This window comes from Rhipicephalus sanguineus, chromosome 8 (genome assembly GCF_013339695.2).
Source record: "Rhipicephalus sanguineus isolate Rsan-2018 chromosome 8, BIME_Rsan_1.4, whole genome shotgun sequence".
NCBI lineage: Eukaryota > Metazoa > Arthropoda > Arachnida > Ixodida > Ixodidae > Rhipicephalus > Rhipicephalus sanguineus.
The window spans coordinates 15,420,987-15,439,920 of NC_051183.1; the positions used below are offsets into that span (position 1 = coordinate 15,420,987).

The window sequence follows — 18,934 nt, forward strand, 5'->3', positions numbered from 1 at the left end:
AGTAGGCTTCTGCAGCCAATACAGCAAGGGGAGCAGGATATCCTGCTTGCATCCAGCGAGTTCTTGAAATCAAGCCTCGTCCACAAGAATAGGAACATGATTATTTAGTACAATATGCAAGCACATAAGTTCTTAAATGTTTTAGATATGAGGATGACTGCGTCTTTCTTTATTAAATACCACAAAGGTTCTTTCGAATCTGAAGCCACTAACATATTAACACTGGCACATGATTACTAACACCCACTGGTGCTTACCCGAGCATCCGGGCAAGGATTGTACCATATCAGGTTCCTGAATGTACAATTTCATTTGCATAAAAAGTGCATGAGCTAGTTATACGAACTGATGGGAAACAAGCCATTGCTGCCTCTTAGTTTCTCCCACTCAATAATGGTAGAAAGGTGCATTGTCTGACACTGCTTGGACAGTGGCGTAGCGAGGGGGTAGCAGACCGGGCCCATGCCCCCAACTCGCCCTCTTCCCCGAAATGAATTTCTGCCTATGCCACTGTGGCTCGCTAACGCAGTAAAATTTCTGTTCCTATTACTTGTGGACAAGCCTTAATTTCCAAAGAACTCCCCTGACACAAGCAGGATATCCTGTTCACCTTGCTGTATTGTTTGCATATGCCCTACCCAGAAAACCACCTTCCAGTTGCCAAGCCAAAAAAAAAAAAAAAGCCAAATCTTGATGGCCGAAAAATGTTTGCCACGATGCCATATCTGCACGGAATATTCAACAATATAAAAACGGTTGGTGCTTGGAATCATCAGCATAATGTTCATGGCCTCAAATAAGCATGTTAAACTATGGAAAAGCAGCAACCCAGATACTCAGAGGAGAGGCTTGGCTGCAATAAGAATCACAGGACACGTTACGTGCCCTGCATATAAGGTACCGTTTATCAGATACTCCTATCATGGGGTAAGCATTATAGAGGGCAAATGGGGCAACATCTCAAGGAAAGATTCAGGGAACATTGCAACAATGTAAAGAAACGCAGCGATTGCCTGTTTGCCAAACAGTAAAGAAACTATACTACATTGATTATTGAGTCAGCAAGTATTCATAATCTTGGCCGAGATTGCGTTAGTGTGTCATTACACTACTTGTCAAAGAAATAACTATTTTTCCTGGACGCAGCTGTGCCTGCGCATGTTGAAGTTTTTCTTTTTAAATTATAAATATGTGTGATCTGAGTCCAAAAAACACTTAAAAGATAGCGCCTATCTGTGTCCCTTCTTGTCCTGTCTTCACTACTCTCTGCAATAAACGTAATGGTTAAAAGGGAGCCGTTCGGCGACCTAACAGCTTGTCACTATTAGTGGGTTAGTAGGTCTTGAGGCGCTCCACGTTGACTATGTCGCGCCCTCGACGGCGCATGTCCAAAGCTGGTTCGATGGGTTCGATCAGGTAGTTGACCGGTGATGTGCGCTCGATGACCCGGTAGGGGCCTTCGTATTTCGGCAGTTGTTTTGAAGAGAGGCCAGTTGCAGTGGTAGGGACCGAGAGCCATACGAGCGCTCCGGCGACTAACGTGGACTCAGAAGTGGTGGTGCCACCGTGAAGGCTCTTCTGCCACTCTTGTTCGTGCGTTGTAAAGGTCTTTGCAAGCTTGCGACACTCTTCAGCAAGCCTGGCTGTGTCAGAAATAGGCGCACACTCAGATGGATCCGGCTTGTAGGGTAGTATCGTGTCAATGGTGTGCGACGGGTGCCTTCCGTACAACAGGAAGAAGGATGAAAAACCAGTAGTGTTCTGAGGGGCGGTATTATAGGCGTAGGTGACGAAGGGCAGAATGGCATCCCAATTTGTGTGATCGGCGGCGACATACATTGAGAGCATGTCGCCGAGCGTGTGGTTAAAGTGTTCGGTTAGGCCATTCGTCTGCGGGTTGTAAGCAGTAGTTTTGCGGTGAACAGCATGGCACTCTTTGAGAATGGCTTCGACGACTTCCGACAAGAAGACACGGCCTCTATCGCTGAGAAGCTTCTAGGGTGGACCGTGACGCAGCATGAATCGGTGTAGCAGGAAGGAGGCAACATCGCACGCTGTAGCCGCTGTGAGGGCAGCGGTTTCGGCAGATCGCGTTAGATGGTCAACGGCGATGATGGCCCAACGGTTACCAGCCGAAGTCAGAGGAAGTGGTCCATACAAATCGATGCCCACGCGCCCAAACGGATGGTTAGGGCAAGGTAATGGTTGTAGACCGACTGGTGACACGTGCGTTGAAGGTTTTCGGTGTTGGCAATCGAGGCAGGAGCGGACGAACTTCTGCACGTAACGGTACATCCCTCGCCAGAAGTATCGTTGTCGAATGCGGTGGTAAGTTTTGGATACCCCAGAGTGCGCGCATTGCGGATCAGAGTGGAAGGACTCGCATATTTCAGCACGCAGACTTCGGGGTATCACAAGTAGCCACTGGCGGCCGTTGGCGTTGTAATTGCGTCGGTGCAGTAGGTTGTCACGAATGGCGAAATTGTGGGCTTGACGACGCAACAGGCGAGTGGTTGGTGTTGCCGACGGATCAGTGAGCAAGTCTATCAGCGAGGTGATCCATTTATCCTTGCGCTGCTCGGTAGTGATGGTGTGAACGTCGGTGGAAGAAACAGCAATGTGAGATACTGAGCAGGAGGCATTGGCGTCAGGCAAGGGGGAGCGCGAGAGGGCGTCGGCATCAGCATGCTGGCGTCCGTTGCGGTACAGCACGCGGATGTCGTAGTCTTGCAGGCAAAGTGCCCAGCGGCGAGACGGCCCGAGGGATCCTTCAATGATGACAGCCAGCATAGTGCATGATGATCGGTGACGACATCAAATGGGCGACCATACAAATAATACATGAAAATTTACTACTTTGAAAATTATTAGAGAAATACAAATGCAGAGGTTCATTATTCACATAAAGGCCTATTCATACAGCATATATGAACAAACTAAGATGTTCACAGAAGTAACCATAGCGTCCCAAATTTGACTAATTTTCACTAACGCAGCGTTTGTCGTGAATTTTTAAAAATGCATAATTTGCTCAGAATTCCATCAAATTATAAGAGCTATTTCTTCTTCACTTCTACTTATGCTAAATAGAAAGATATTTGTAATGTATAGCTTCAGTAGCTGCCAGCATGGTTGCGAATTTACGAAAACGCACTCTTCGTAAGATGGTCGTCGTCAACCGGCGACGCTCGTCGAATTTTCCTGTGTTGAAAAAAAATTTTATGTGAAAACAAATTGCGATTTCGTGCTGTGCAGTCATATGTGCACAACATACAAAATTATCAGGAAAATCGGAAACATCAAGTATACACCTTTTTTTTATCTTCGTGGAATCGACCATTGTAAATGATGTTATCTCTGTGAAAACACTTGGGTTCAGGTGATATCTTAAGTATCTGCGTGATTTCTAGAAAAGTTAGTCGTGAGTTCAGCACTGCTATGTGCTCTTTTCTTGAGTAGCTGTGCTATCCTGTCAAGATGTTTAACAAGTAACAACGCACTTGAATGTGGATTCTTCTTTGTGGCAAAAGAGCGCAGACAACGGGACGAAGAACATACAGGGCACAGAGCTGACTATCAACTGATTTCCTTATTGGAAAGTCTGAGAATCTGTAGGCAGGCGAGCAAAAATCGAAAAATGGCACAAATGCTATCAAGTGACTCGGCCGCCCGGCTTTTTTTTTGGATAGGGTTTACAAGATGCGGCAGAAGCCGATTTCATTAAAACATAAACACAAGCAAAAAATGGCAAAAAAGAACAATGACATGGTGGTCAATACCAAACTGATTAAAACCGCTAAAAGTCTGACATTCATAAATCAACAAAAACGAAGAACCAGGGTCTGAAAAAAAAAAAAAGGTTTTTAAGCAAGTGACAGCAAGGCTAGAAAACTGCAACCACTAACAATAAAACAGAAAACAAAACAAGAAAACAAAACATGTGACAACAAGCTGAGTGATCACAATTGAGGCTCATGGCAGCTAATTTCTTCGTCAAATAGTGCTAGTGATAGCGCGCTAACGCAAGCTGCTCCCCTTTTGTGAATTATGTGCGCCTCACAAATTTTGTGAGCACATTACTCCCGATATTTCATGAGAACTTGCACATTGTCAAGCAATGGGGAGCAGCCGCATGATGTACAATGCCAGATTCCTGCCTGTTGTTGCTTTTAAAGATTTGGCATGTTCACGCATTTTGTAATTTATGCATCGTCTGGTTTGTCCTACATATGATTTTCTGCATGATAATGGAATGTCATAAATGACGTTCTTCATGCATTCAATGAAATGATTTCTGTGCTTCTTGTCACAGCAAAAGGATACTGTTTCATCCCTGTTAACTAGCCTGCATAGGGAGGCCAGATGGTTTGGGATGGAGCACAAAACTCTTATGCCTACTCTGCCTGCAGTCTTCTACAACCTATGAGAGAAACCGTGAATGTAGGGAACGTCAGCCAAGGGAGAGCGAGTGTGCTTGTTTGGCCTGTTATTTCTGGTCGTTCTAAGAGTGACGAGCATCTTTTCAGCTAGGGAGCTCAAAAGAGCACTAGGGAACCCCGCGCTCCACGAGCGTTCCACTTGAATCGTAAAACTTGTTTCCGTCCACTGAGGGCATGATCGGATGAGGGCGTTTCTCATGGCAGAATAGCCTATTCCTGGAGTCATCCAGGAGTCATGCATGGAGTACCATTTGAGTAGCGAAAGGATGCTGTTATGCAACGTTACATCAAAGAAGCTGACCGAGCTAATTGGCCTGTATATGATAGCTGGCCTATCTATGACACCACAGCCCTCAGAAGTGCTGTATAGCGGTTTGTTTTCTTATATTTTTGATCAAAGCAGCATTAAGCCAAGGCTATGGGGTTGGGCATTGAATACACGTGGATTATTCAAGTAAAATGGTAAAAATGATATCACTATTTCGAAACAGAAAGTCATCAATCATAAATTGCAGCATCTGTTGATGTGTTGCGCTAAGCTGTTCACTTCAATGCCAAACTACATTTTCACGCTCTCTCTTGCAGGTTTCAAATACAGCAACTGTACCACCACAACAGTGCAGCACAGGAGAGCCTATCGTCAGTGCCGCGTCGAGAAATTAAATAAAAAAGCACTTACTCCTGGAAACTTCTCGTATCATCTTATTGGTTTGTTTGTGATTATAAAACTGCACTTTCATGGGAATTGAATCAACTAGCCCCATTTATTGTCCCATTGAAACTAAATAAATTGACAATGTAGAGCTTGTTTCCAAATGCCTGCATCATAGGCCTACAAGATTACTTATTGGCTTCAAAATACTCTTACATGTAAAGAACGCTGTTGATATAGTCATTGCTGGAAATGTTCTGCTGATATTTTTGTTACAATCCTCTAAAGCCTACACACTTTCGTATTGTTAACCACAAAAAGATTTATTGACCTGTGTGCAGCAAACATGCTGTTGCAGGCATAAGGCTGCAATACGCTGAAACTCATACATCAGAATTCTACACACTAACAGCAGCCAATTCCTTGTAGACCCTCATTAGGTGTGCATGAGAAAGCGCATTAGACTGGCAAAAGACAGTCTAATGATTCTGTTGTCTAAAGACATTAGTCTCTTTATTGAAATACATTAATTTTTTTTTCTGTGAGATTAGCTGATGCATGCTCCTTGTGTTAAGTAAGATGCAATTTTTCTAGTTCATGAAGTTGACTGACGTTATCAAATGATGTAGCAAATTTTCATCAATAGTTGCTGCAAATAGCTAACATGCACGGTGGAAATTTGCTAACTTACAAATACTATTTTCCTGCATTTAGTAACTAAGTAATAACCGTCGTGGTAGTAATGTTACTAGCTTAGCTTACTACCTTCCAATAAGTAGTAACAGGAACTAGTAACTGTCATGGTAGTAAATTTACTAACTTTCTGTTACTACCTTTGGTATGTAATAGCTGCAGGTAGTAAATGACATGGTAGTAACTTTACTACCTTGCCGTTTACTACCTGCAGTTACTACTTAGGTAGCGAATGTGACAGCAATTTACTACCTCAAAGTTAGTAAGTAGCACTACCTTTTCTTTTAAGAGTGTAGAATGATGTGTCTTGTACTTAATATTGTTTGGGACACAATTGCAAGGAAAGTGCACACGTTCAAAGCCAAATTGCTAAGGTAGCTTGCTAGAAAATAACAAGTGGACTGCCCCCTTATTTGTTTTGAAAGGATAAGTTCATGAGATTCAATTAGCTTAATCTAATCCAATAGCAGCTTTGAAAACCACTTCAGAGAAACTACTGCCGAGATCCTTTAGGGGGCCATTATGTGCACAGGTGCTGAAGTGGAACACGTGGAGGTTGAAAATTGAGCAATAAAGAATATGGCATGTATTTTAGGGTGATTTTATTTTTACCTTCGTTATTTTGTTCACACAATGCCCTATTACTCCAACAAGAGAGCATATAGGTGAAGAACCCTTGCAATGCATCCTATTGTATATGTAGTGATGCGTGTGCTCTGCAGGTGAGAAAGACAATGGGGACATCAATGAACATCAATGTCTAGTGGGTCTTTGGGATTTTGCCGAAGACATCATGTTTGTCCATGATGAACCGGCAGTGCAACCACACACGGACATAGGAAAGAAGGCACATAACACAGTGCTGTGTTTCGTGTACCTTTCCTCTGTGTGTGGTTGTGCTGCTGGTTCATCATGAAGGACAACCAACTAGCCCAAGTTTCAGTCTTGCTAGACATGTTTGTGCCTGCTATTTTTTTTTTGTGTCAACAAGCTGTCCTCCTACTCTTGTAGAACTTCTCACTGTCTTGTGTTTGCTTTGTAGTGTGATAATATTCTCTATATTTTCTCTCATGGCTCTACATTTCATTGTTCTGCTCAGTATGCAGCTGCGCAGCAGCATAACATGTTCCTTCATTCACTTAGTGCACTAAATACTGGCATGGGTACTCGAAGAAATGGCACAAAATGTAACAACAATTAGCGGTGCCAGATGGAACACCTAAATGCCACAGTTCTACAGTAATGGGTGAAGGGAAGGGCTTGAAGCAGAGAATGGAAATAAGGGACCCATGCATACATAATTAAGTGCCAGGCTGGCACAGTGATGGATTTGGACTCGATGCCTGACTAACTTATTGCAAATATATGTCTCAACACTGCAAGGGAAAGGTCATGTTTTGAAATGGTACCAGAAAAATAACAAATACATTTCAGGTCTCAACATTTAGTGAAGGACAAATCTTGTACTATATGCAAATACCCTTTATGTGGCACAATGTCTGACAGATGGTGTGCCGTGGTAACTGCCACGGAAGGGGGCTGCACGTAAAGGATAATATTGAAGAATTGATCGCTGGGCAAGTTGGTAATCCATGACTACAAAGAACTGCGCGAAATAAACTGGCACAAGGAAGACGCTTGTCCGTGCGTCTCCTTGTGCCAGTTTATTTCACGCAGTTCTTCGTAAAAAAGAATAATAGCTGCACATTTAGACGTGTATGTCTGCATGCTTATGTGAGCGCTATATGAGCTGCTAATTCTGAAAAAAAAGCTGCAACACTTGCGCTTGAACTACTACAGAATGTTATTGTGTATAGCTAGTGTTGGTACTGGCAATAAATCTTGGATTCTCAAGCACAGTTTGTATTAGCTGCTGTACCAGCCAAAGCTAAGGATGTTGCATGACAGCTTATATTTAAATAAAGGTGCACGTAAAGCTACATGGTATGGAACAGGGGCGTAGCCAGGGGGGGGGGGCATTGGAGGGCGTTCCACCCCCCCCCCCCCCGAAAATTTTCAATTTTGCTTGTGTATATATACACACAGACATGCAAACGCATGCACAAACATACATAAAGCATGGATGACTCCCCACCCTGAAAAAAGTTTCTGGCTATGCCCCTGGTATCGAACATGAGGGATGTTGACTGGGACACGTAAAGCTCAACATTTATGGGTGTGCTATTAGTGTGAAAGCGTGCTTTTGATTTGCAGCTGTTATTTGCAATTATGACACCTACTGAGTAAAAGAATTGTTCCTCTATATCTACTATTTAGTATTTTACGTTTGCATGTCGTGTCCCATGATCCGAATCAAGCAGGATGCTACTGACTGCACATTTTTAAGACAGGTGAACATTTATTCCTAGAAGTCAAGATTACTGCCCGAGTTCAGCCACTTCTAGCATTCTGCTAGTTTATACGTTTAAGCGTTGTTAAGCTCAAAGCATACTCGACTGGATGATGTGGAGTGAAGTAATACTGGCCCTTGTCGCTCCGATCACATCTCGTAGCCAAGGAAAGAATCACTTTCACTCGTCGACAATGGGTGGAATACGAAAACAACCTTCAACCTGCTATGTTTCCCAACACAGGGCCTCCACCAGATCGCTGTTCGGCGCTGATATGTAGTCAACTGAGGCATGTTATAGAGCTTAACGTTCATGAAGCTTCAAGGTGCAAAACAAGTGCATATTTAATTTGGGGTTATTTAGATTTAACAGCACCTATTAAATATTAGAATGTTTCAAGTTAATCTTTGCATCATTCAGTATAATTGTTCACATGATCCTTCTGAATCCTTCAGGCCACTTCTGACTTTTGAAGAAATAGCATGGTTTTATCCTTGAAAGCTGGATCATATTGTGACTTCATTCGATTTCAAGCATTGCTATTTTTGATGCGACGCTTGGCAGGAAACATATGTTCTAACGGGTGATGCAAGCGATTTCATGCGTGCTCTTTCCGCGCCAGTCATGCACTATACGTTTCATCGTTTGTGGAAGCCAAGGGGAGCATCACTTCCAACTGTCAACAACGAACGAACCACGAGAACGAACAACCTCAGACCCGCCGTCCTCCCCAGCATGACAATCCCACGGCATCGCTCGTCCGCGCCGTCAGCCTCGAGCTCGGGAGACTGCATTATTTTTCTGCGAAGGCTCGTTGTTCTTTCGACTCAACAACAACGTTTCTTCATCGCCTATGCTACACTCGAGAGAGAAATGAGCGCGCCCGTTCTGAAAGCTGGTCCGTCGCCTCGTACGCGCTGCACTACACCAAACCCATCAGTTGCGCGAATAAGCGATTATGCGTTTTAAACCGATTCTCTGAGATGAACCTCTACATAATACTGTCCGTATAAACGCACCGACATCAACGCGATGCTCGCGAAGGACGTGGGAGACTGTACTTCGCCAAGTAGAGATGAGATCAGCTGACTTCCACCGCCTGTACTGCGTCAAACATCGCAGAAAACTTTTCTTTGGCGGCTGGTTGCACATCAGGGCACGTTCGGCTGCTGTATGATGCCGGCAAATGGAAATGCACTCGGAAACGCATCGTTCATTGTTCACCTCTGTCTCCGTGCGGGATGCGCAAGCCGTCGGACGAGAAACATAATTCCACACACAAACTGACTCTGACTGCCCGCGAGGGTTCGCTTAAGGTCGTGCACACGTATACACGCGCATTATACGCGAACGATGCCTCTCATATATGCAAAATTATAGCGTTGTAGCCGATCGTAAAATCGTCCAAGATAACGTGAAGTGCATATATAAAGCCGCGGAAGTCCACCCAGATCGTGTGGTGCGGTGGCGTAGTGGTTACAGTGTCTGCTTGTCACGCGGTTGGCCTGGGTTCAAATCCCCGTGGTGGAGTGTGTGTGTGTTGATACATGGTTTGTGACTCTCTGTGCAGTGTTCTTGTGATGTGTAAATGCATATTCATGAGTTGAAAGGCTGAAGAGAACAAAAGAAAAAAAAAAAGAGGAACACTGCACGATCAACTACAACGTAGAAGAATTTCTTTTTTTTTCTAAAAATTTGCGAAAAGTACCGCATATATTTCGACCGCATATTGAGCCGTATATAAGCCGGACAGATTTGACCTGAAATACCGCTTAACCACATCGACGGTATGCGTTACTTTAAGCGGTCACTTTTAAACGGCCTTCTGGCAACGAGATGGCCGCGCATAGGGAAGAGCCGCATAAATTTAGGCCGCATAGGAAAGAGCCGCTTAGCCAGAGGCCGTATAAAGAAGGGCCGCATGAATGAGCCGTATAAGTAGGCCGCTTAGAGAGCCATTTATAAGCGTCGAAAATTTGACCTACTTTCCGCCTTATATGCGTTGTTTTAAGCGGTCGTTTGCTAAGAGTGTACGTAATCACTGCAATGGGCGGATGTGGCATGCGATTTCTTTCGCAATAAGGCACCGTTCAAAATCAGCGAAATGCGCTAAGCAAAATTTCCCAAACAAAATTTAGATGACCAAGTTTGGTTGCGGCAAGCAACTGTTGATGGTACTCACTTCAAAATAATTTCATACTACCCAACTCGCGTTCAGACATGCAAGAAAGTGAACCTTTGCTGTTGAGCGCATGCTTCCCCATGCAGATTCCCAACCTTGACTAGTACTGTATAGCAATAACCCGTGCCAAGCATACCGCCCGTAAAACTACCGGTGGCAAGGCCCCTCGCAAGCAGCTGTCCATATAGGCATTCGCAGGGTTCCCCACGTGAGGCTTGTTCAGTTGAGGGTGCATTCGAGTCAGTCATTGTCTTCGTCCTTGGTCAACAATTGAAGGCTTATGCCACAGGAGCGAAGGGAAGACACGCCAGAACGATATTCGATGTCAGCAAGGAACGAGCCGTGGCTTCACGTGCCCCAGTCTAGCACCTTCTTTATTTTCTTATCTCGCCATCGCGCGCTCTCCGGTTTGCGCGCCGCCGGAACGAGGGCGCTGCAGGTTCATTGCAGCAAATTCCCTGGATATTTTTGGGAAAGTACCGTCTTTCTTTTAACCGAGCCGCCACGCCAAGCACCCTCCTCTCCCGCCTTCCACCTCCCCGCTTCACGGGCCGTCGCCTGAGAAACGCGCGCGTTATCTGCGTGACATAGCATTCTTGATAGGAAAGTGGAGCGAGCCGCGTTAGAGGGCCGGCGCCCGCACGGTGGTCGTTTGGGAGAGGAGATAGATACGGTTTGGACACTTGGGAGAGGAGGGTTGGACACTTGGGAGAGGATGTGGGGGACAGTGTCGCCACTTTCCATATATCAAGGGATTTTAATTGCAGCGCCCCCCTGCTGTCATTGTACAAGGCAGTTTTTTTGCGCCCCCCTCTTACGTGAATAGGTCGGTCAATGTATGGGGCAGATTTTGCGCCCCCCCCCCCCCTCCTCTTGGCTGACCAGGGGGGTGCACTTGAACAGCACCCCTGCATGCTTGCAGTACTCAAGCATGCTAATGAATGGACAACTGCTGGAACTGTCGAGTTTCCACATGGCTTACATACACAAAGCAAACTGGCACGTGCCCAGTGAAGCGATACCTGTTTAACAAGGGTACCCGACTTGTTTAAATGTTTTATTGCTTGCAAAGCTGCGGGTCACATTTGCTAAAAGGCAGATGCTTCAACTGTCAGTATCCTCCTAATTGAAAGCTAGGGATGTCACTAGAGGCCATTTTTCTTGCAAGGGAGCACCTCTCCCAAGTGTCTCGGTTTAACAAGACAAGACTCGCACGGGGATCGCGTCCCAGTGCTGCAAACGAGAAGCTGCTCTTGGTCTGAAGTGGCTTGCGGTCCTTTAACATTGTGAATGAGTGATTATATGTAGAAGTAAGCGCCCACTGGGTATTGCACATTTTGCAATCCTTGCTGCGGTCTCTCCTTCTGATATCATTCCTAAAAGTGTATGCGATTGGTTAAACTTCCTTGTAAGGTGCAGACCAAGCTGCAGACGGCAGTCATTACAAACAACGGAAAAGGGTTAAAGGGGTACTGACACAAAATTTCGCGGCCGAGATAGCCTGCGGGATCAATTCTTTGGAGCATGTGTATGTCATCTACCATATCTGAATAGCGAATACAGCTTGCAAAGTAATTTATATTATTTTGAAGTTTGTGTGCCCAATCCAGCGCTATATGCCGCACCTCACAACATTGACATCATACAAAGCAACGTGAAGGGGGGGCGCGCCAGAACTTCTGCGACGTCACCACCGCGGCTGAGCTCCGAGATGTCTAGATAAATAATCATGTTATAGTTGCCATTGCGGTTTTGCCGTGCTTGCGCCAGCAGGCTACTGTTGGGTATTTGTGCCGTTTCACATGTGAGATTGCATTAGTTGCACACGGCAGCTTGTCGTTCTCGGAGTTATCCCAAACCGTAACTGAGACTGGTCGGTTATAAACGCTAATTATGTATTGTGCGCTGCAACAAGCGATGTGCCGTGTTCTGACCAGGGACGTAGGCTCCACCATACTTGTAACTTAAAGAGCGAAGTGTGGCAGTTCTGGCGTGCGTAACACAACGTGCCATGGCACTCTCGTGGATGCTCCATCTCCCCGCACTCTATTTCATGTTCCTCCCTGCTTCATCGGCCGCTGTGTTATGAAGCTTCGTGCATCTTCGTAAAAAGTCTTCTGCTGCCAGCAACTCGCACTTTCTTTCCCGTTTTTCTTTATGACCGCAGTAGAACTTATCCCGAGGTTAAAAATGATGCTTAAGCGATTAAGTTCCAACACTGCCAGTTCTTGCCTTATTGCCCGTTCAGTGACTGTCAGGTGATTGTAACAACGTGTGGTAGTTCACCTGTCCTTGTGCGACCTTGCAGGAAGCGAGTGAGGCGTACATGGTTGGCTTCTTTGAGGACATCGACGTGTGCGCCATCCATGCCAAGCGCGTGACCATCATGTCCAAGGACATCTGGCTGGTCAGACGGATCTGTGGGGAGCGTGCCTAAAGCAGGCGCCCCTTCACCAAGGGACACACTGCTTTTCTTAGGCCCGCTTGTCGACATCGCTCTACACACATCACAGTCATCGCCGCTTTGTCTCCTTATTCTCTGCTCCAGTGTTCCTATGGATGACAGCATTGAGCAAGCCTGCGAAAGACAATGCCATTAACTATTGTTCACGTGTCGGTTCTACCATGTTCTGCGTCACTTTCGTTACTACACCCTCTGGGGCCAGCTTTCCGCAGTGGGCACTGCACGACAGTGAACCGGCCATTGCCCCTCCTCGCAGAACACCCGAGGAAGTGTCGTATGCCAACATGTCAGTGTTGTCCTCCTCAGCTGCTTGAGGCTTTTTGCCCTCACTTCTTGCCCTCTGCGTATATCGTAAGCGTGAGGTAGTTTTTTACCGCTTTTTGATTGCGTTCTTTATTATAAAATCCAGTTGCTTCTGCACATTTTTCATTTCATAAATCATGCTATCGACTAGAGTTGCATCCTTTCAGAAGCCGCGGATGTGGCTAATTCGCGCAAAGAAATCACAAGGGAAGGGTTAAGGGGAGCGCGAACTTCCGACTGTTTATTGAAAATTTACTGCAGTTGTATATATCTATGCAAACGCATTGGCAGAAAGCAAGGCAAACATCGAATACATAACGTTTTGTGCAATGCTATACATAGGTATAGACATGTGCAAAAGGGCAGGCGCAGAACGATCGGATACCATCTTAATCGCAACCTGCGATACGAGAACGTGCTCTCTGCCTGCGAAAGGAACAGTGAAGTGTCACTTATGCATAATACGGCTGCAGTAGTCTCAATTTCTTAACGCAGCAATCTGTGTTTGCTTCAAGCAGACAAATCCGGTGGCAATGGATGCAGACACATACAGTTCCAAGGCAAGAAAGGCAGTCGACAAGAACTGCATCAAGAGAAACGCAGGTAAAACAAGAGTGAAAAGCAAGGCGGTCGCTCTGTGTAAGCACTTTGAACCTGCTAAACTTGCCCGGTCCGTTGGAACTAGCAAGAACAACGCCCTTTCAGTTTTCTTCACCGCCAGAACGCACAAACCGGATGATCCTTTCAGGACAATTGTTAGCGAACGAGGCACCTGGCAAAATGTGATTAGTAGCTTTTTAATGAAGCACTGAAATCGTATTGCTGTGAACGGCCCGTTTCCGACTGAAAATTCCTCGTGCGTTACCCGGTTTCTTTCCACGAATCCAACGATAGGCTACCTATTCTTGATTGATGTTGAGGACTTGTTTTATTATGTGCCGCACGATGAATTGTTTGCACGTGTAAAAGATTGCATAGAAGAGAGTGGTGATGTTGCCTTTCAGAATGCCGTGAGCATGACCATAGAAGCGTTTATGTTCCTTCTCGAGTTTTATCTTAAAGTCACCTTCATCAGTTTCAAAGGAAAATCTTATATACAAAGACAAGGCATTTGCATTGGCACCTGTGTCGCTCGTGTGTTTTGTAATTTGTTTTTGTGTTCTATTGACCGTGCCTTGCACCAACATTTTAATGGGGGAAGGTTTTGAAAGTTTCTTCATCATTTTAGAGCAACTAACCACCACTTCATATCAGCCCATCGTTAACAATGTTTTAGCGGCGTTTTGGCGTCCGGGGAAGGGATTGGTGTATACACACGAGTTGCCGACCGATGGTGCTTTGCAGTTTCTGGATTTGAGTATCAACCTGCAGGAGCGCCACACCTGTTGGCTTTATTTGCCCAGGTCTAAAAAAGAATTGCTGCCATACGAGTCGGCGCATTCGAAGACCGGGAAAAGGGCCATAGCCAAACACTGCATAGAGTCTGCACTAACCAGGGCGTGCCCACACGTCATGCAGATGGGCTTTCAAAACCAATTGGATCGCTTGACCTTGGCTGGTTTCCCTCGCACGCTCATTAACGCCGTCGCCGAGTCGCTCCTCCAGAAGTTGAAATGTGAACACCACAGCGCTGGGGTTGAGCAAGGGCGAGAATCGGTGAGACCTGAGGTCGTCCCGTGTATGCACCGGATTTCACGCAACCCCAAGAAGGTTGCAAACATGCACGGCGTGCCAATTGTTGTTTCCGCGCCACGGAAGCTATCTCAGCTTTGCCGGCGTATTGTAAATGACGGGAACAAAAAAGTGGCTGTGGCAAGAAGCACGTAAACTCATACACAAAATGTGCCACCGGTGTTGTTTACGAATTTCCGCTCTCCGGCGGCAAGACATATATCGGCCAGACGGGAAGGTGCGTCAATGAGCGTGCGCGGGAACACGAGCTGTCACTAAAAGGTGAAGATGGGGCAGATTTGCCGGCCCATTGCAATTCCCACAAGTGTGAGTCGTATCTGCATAAAATTCAGATTCTGGGGAGAAGCAGGGACACCACTGCTCGAGAACTGTTTGAAGCTTTACAGATAAAAGCACGAGGTTTAATATGCATTAGTGACACTTCATTGTTCCTTCCGCAGGCAGAAAGCACGTTCTTGCATCGCAGGATGTGATTAAGATGGTATCCGATCGTTGTGAGTCTGCCCTTTTGCGCATGTCTATACCTATGTATTGCATTGCACAAAACGTTATCTGTTCGATGTTTGCCTTGCATTCTGCGCATGCGGTTGTATACATATACTACTGCAGTAAATTTGGAATAAACAGTCGAAAGTTTGCGCCCCCCCTTAACCCTTCCCTTGTGATTTCTTTGCGCGAAATAGCCACATCCGTGGCTTCTGAAAGAACATGAACCGACTAGCCTAACAACGTGTGCTTCTAGTGTTCCATCGACTGGTCGTAGTGCGCACATCGCAGCGGTTCTGCCGCGTGGAAAGGAAGCGGCCCAGTGTTGCTGCAGCGTCGGTCAGCCTCTGGTGAACCGTTTCACAGTGATGCCTTTCACAGTGGTACCTTTCACAGTGATGTATTCCTCATTTCATTTGTCGTCCTATGTGCATAGTTTGGCTAGCAAGCGGAGCTCATCCGCACTCGAAGCGGCACTCATGTAGTGTGAGCGCTCGCAGCATCGAGCGGCCGCTGCTGCGGGTTTGCCAAATGGTTGATCGCGAGACAAAACCTGCTGAACCATGACGCCTGGCTTGAATTTGTTGTTGTGGAGCTGCTGCTTTGTGAATATGTTGCGCACAATTGTTTTCATCAATTTATGCAAGATTTTCCGCACATATAGAACGGCGTGGCCGCTAGGCGGACTTGGTCACATGAGACACATTATAACTCGTTAGCAACCAAAATATTGCAATGTTTTTTTTTTTCTTATGAAGGTAGATGATGTCCTTGACATCAATCAGAGGGATTTAAAAAAAAAACAAAAAATGGCCTTTTTAATGGCACTATATTCAAAGTTCGGCTATTTTTTGTAAATTACCTACATTTGACCAGAATACTGTCGCGACGTGAGCGGTCGCAACGCCAAGATCGATTGAAGCGCAGCAGGTCGGTCTTTTGAATACCGCGCGCCCGCGATTTGTTCTTCTTCTTTACTGCTACTAAGTGGATATGAAAGCAAATAAGAGAAAAGTGCCTACTCGTAACTGTCTCTCCTTACGTGGACACCTCAACAAATCTTCCTGCCTCCAGTATAAAGCGTATGAGTCTTTGCGCTGTCGTCTTCGTGTTTCTCTTAGTACGCACGTGGCATTTGCCTCCCTCCGAAAGGCATCGTCCCGATGCGCAGCGTAGGCGCTTTACTTTGAAAAGCGCACACATATGGACTGGAACCCAAGCAGAGTTAGCTGGACAGGTACGGTTTCATCTGCACGACATGCACGACTTCGGGTGAATGCTTCCGGTGACTGGAACTGTAATCACAGCCGGGAACGACCTCGTTGTTGACGTCGTTCAAGCGTCGGATGACTCTGTATGGTCAAAATTATCGTCTCAGCAGTGTTTCAGAAAGTGCACGTCGACGTATTGGGATCTAGACCCACACCTTGTTGCCTGGTTGAGGGTAACGAATTTGTGTCGTACGTCGTACCGTTTCGCATCCTATCTGGCCGATTAAAAATGCGTACGTGGGCAAGCTGTCTGGCTTCCTCTGCGCGCTGAGTAAATTCTTGGCGTCTGTATGAATGTAGTCACCCTAGTGCGCCAGGATAGCGTCCAACGCTGTCGTGACTTTGCGGCCATAAATTATATTAACGGTGTCATTAACGTAGTTTTCTCTCGAGCGGTTTTATAGGCGAAGGTCACCTAGGGCAAGATTTCGTCCCAGTTTTTATGATCCGTGTCGATGAACATGCAGAGCATGTCTTCGAGGGTCTTATTAAGGCGCTCCGTTAGTCCGTTTGTTTTGGGACGCTACGCAGCTGTTCTCCGGTGAGCTGTACCGCTGAGCCTGAGAACCGACTCTAAAAGTTCCGCAGTGAAGGCACTACCTCTGTCTGTGATGACCACTGTTGGGGCGCCGTGCCGACGGACGACGTTTTCTATGAAAAATTCAGCCGCTTCTGCTGTTGTGACCCTCTGCATAGTTTAGCCTCCGTGTAGCGATATAGGTAATCAGTGGCAACAATTATCCGTCGGTTCCCTGCGGCAGAAGTTGGGAATGGGTCCAGCAAATCCCAATTCCAATTGGGAGAATGTCCTTGCTGGTACTTCGACACAATGTAATAGGCCTGCTGGTTTACGGGGGGCGCTTTACGTCTTTGGCAGTCAGCATAAGTGTGGACATGATGTTCTGCAGCAGCAGGTAGTTTTGGCCAATAGTAGTTGCGTCGCAGTCGGGACAATCTTCGGGTGTAGCCTAGATGACCGGAAGTGGCTTCGTCAGGGCAGGCTTCCAGAATTTTTTTTCGCAGTGATGAAGGCACGACGAGCAAGTACCGGCTGCCGATTGGAGAAAAGTTCTTCTTGTAGAGAACGTTGTTCCGTAAATAAAAACACAGAGTCCTCTGGAAAAAATTCGCTGCACGTCCTTACGTCGTCCTTCCAAGAAATCGATGGGCGGAAGCAGCTCCATGTCCCCGCGCTGCTCTGGTGAAATAGTGGCTGTGTGGACGACTCCCAAGGATGCGGCGTCCATGGATCCGTCATCAATAGCGGCGGGCTCGACGGGCGACCGCGAGGGGTTGTCTGCGTCAGTATGCCTCTTTCCTGATTTATAAGTTATGATCATATCAAACTCTTGAAGCCGAATGCTCCAGCGCGACAAGCGGCCAGATGGGTCATCCAGGTTAGTGAGGCAGAAACGGGACTGGTGATCGCTGACGACCTTGAATGAGCGACGGTACAAATATGGACGAAATTTTCTAGCTGCCCACATCACGGCGAGACATTCCTTTTCGGTAGCGGAGTAGTTGTCCTCGGTGCGAAAGAGAGCTCTGCTGGTATAGGCTAAGTGCCGTCTTGCCAATGTACCAGTACGGCGCTCAGGCCTATATTGCTGGCGTCGGTGTGAAGTGCTGTTGGCGCTTCCTTGGTAAAGTGCGCAAGGGGTTTGGAGGCGTTGACGTAAATCATTAAATGCCATTTCTTCCTTTTCGCCCCAAAGAAAGAGAACACCCTCTCGTGTGAGTCGTGTCATAGGTGCCACAATAGACGAAACCTCCGCGATGAATCGTCTGTAATACGCACATAGTCCTAAGAAGCGTCTCACTGTGTTTTTGTCGTGTGGTGCAGGAAAGTTCGCAACAACGTCTATTTTGTCTGGGTCAGGGCGAACACCCTCGTGACTTACGTCGTGGCCTAGGAAGGAAAGATCACTGAAACCAAAATGGCATTTTTATGGTTTTGCCGTTAGACTAGCCGAACGTATAGCTTGGAGAACTGTGAATAACCGGCTTAGATGTTCTTCAAATATAGCTCAGAAGACAATAACGTCGTCCAGATATACAAAGCATGTTTGCCATTTCAGGCATGATATCATGGTGTCCATTAAACGCTGAAAAGTGGCAGGCGCTGAGCATAACCCGGGTGGAAGCACTTGAAATTCACAAAGACCGTCGGGCGTCACGAAGGCAGTTTTCTCACGGTCTCTCTCGTCGACCTCTATCTGCCAATAGCCGCTTCGCTGGTCCATTCATGAAAAATCGCGTGTATGCCGCAGTCTATCAAGAGAATCGTCTATGCGCGGCAGCGGGTAGACGTCTTTCTTCGTGACTTGGTTTAACTTGCGGTAATCTACACAGAAGCGCATGCTGCCGCCTTTCTTTTTTAACCGTTACCACGGGGGATGCC

The 18,934-nt window shown here is 46.4% G+C and overlaps 1 protein-coding gene across 1 annotated transcript in view; it reads left to right on the forward strand.

Annotated features, from left to right (window-relative positions):
* LOC119402558 (uncharacterized) overlaps positions 1-18,446 on the forward strand; it is a 40,526-nt gene extending 22,080 nt beyond the window's left edge. The window contains exons 2-4 of the mRNA XM_037669707.1: positions 12,626-12,724; positions 12,994-13,067; positions 18,377-18,446. Coding sequence (XP_037525635.1) covers positions 12,626-12,724; positions 12,994-13,067; positions 18,377-18,446 — 243 coding nt within the window. The remainder of the gene's footprint in view (positions 1-12,625; positions 12,725-12,993; positions 13,068-18,376) is intronic.
* Positions 18,447-18,934: the final 488 nt, after the last annotated feature.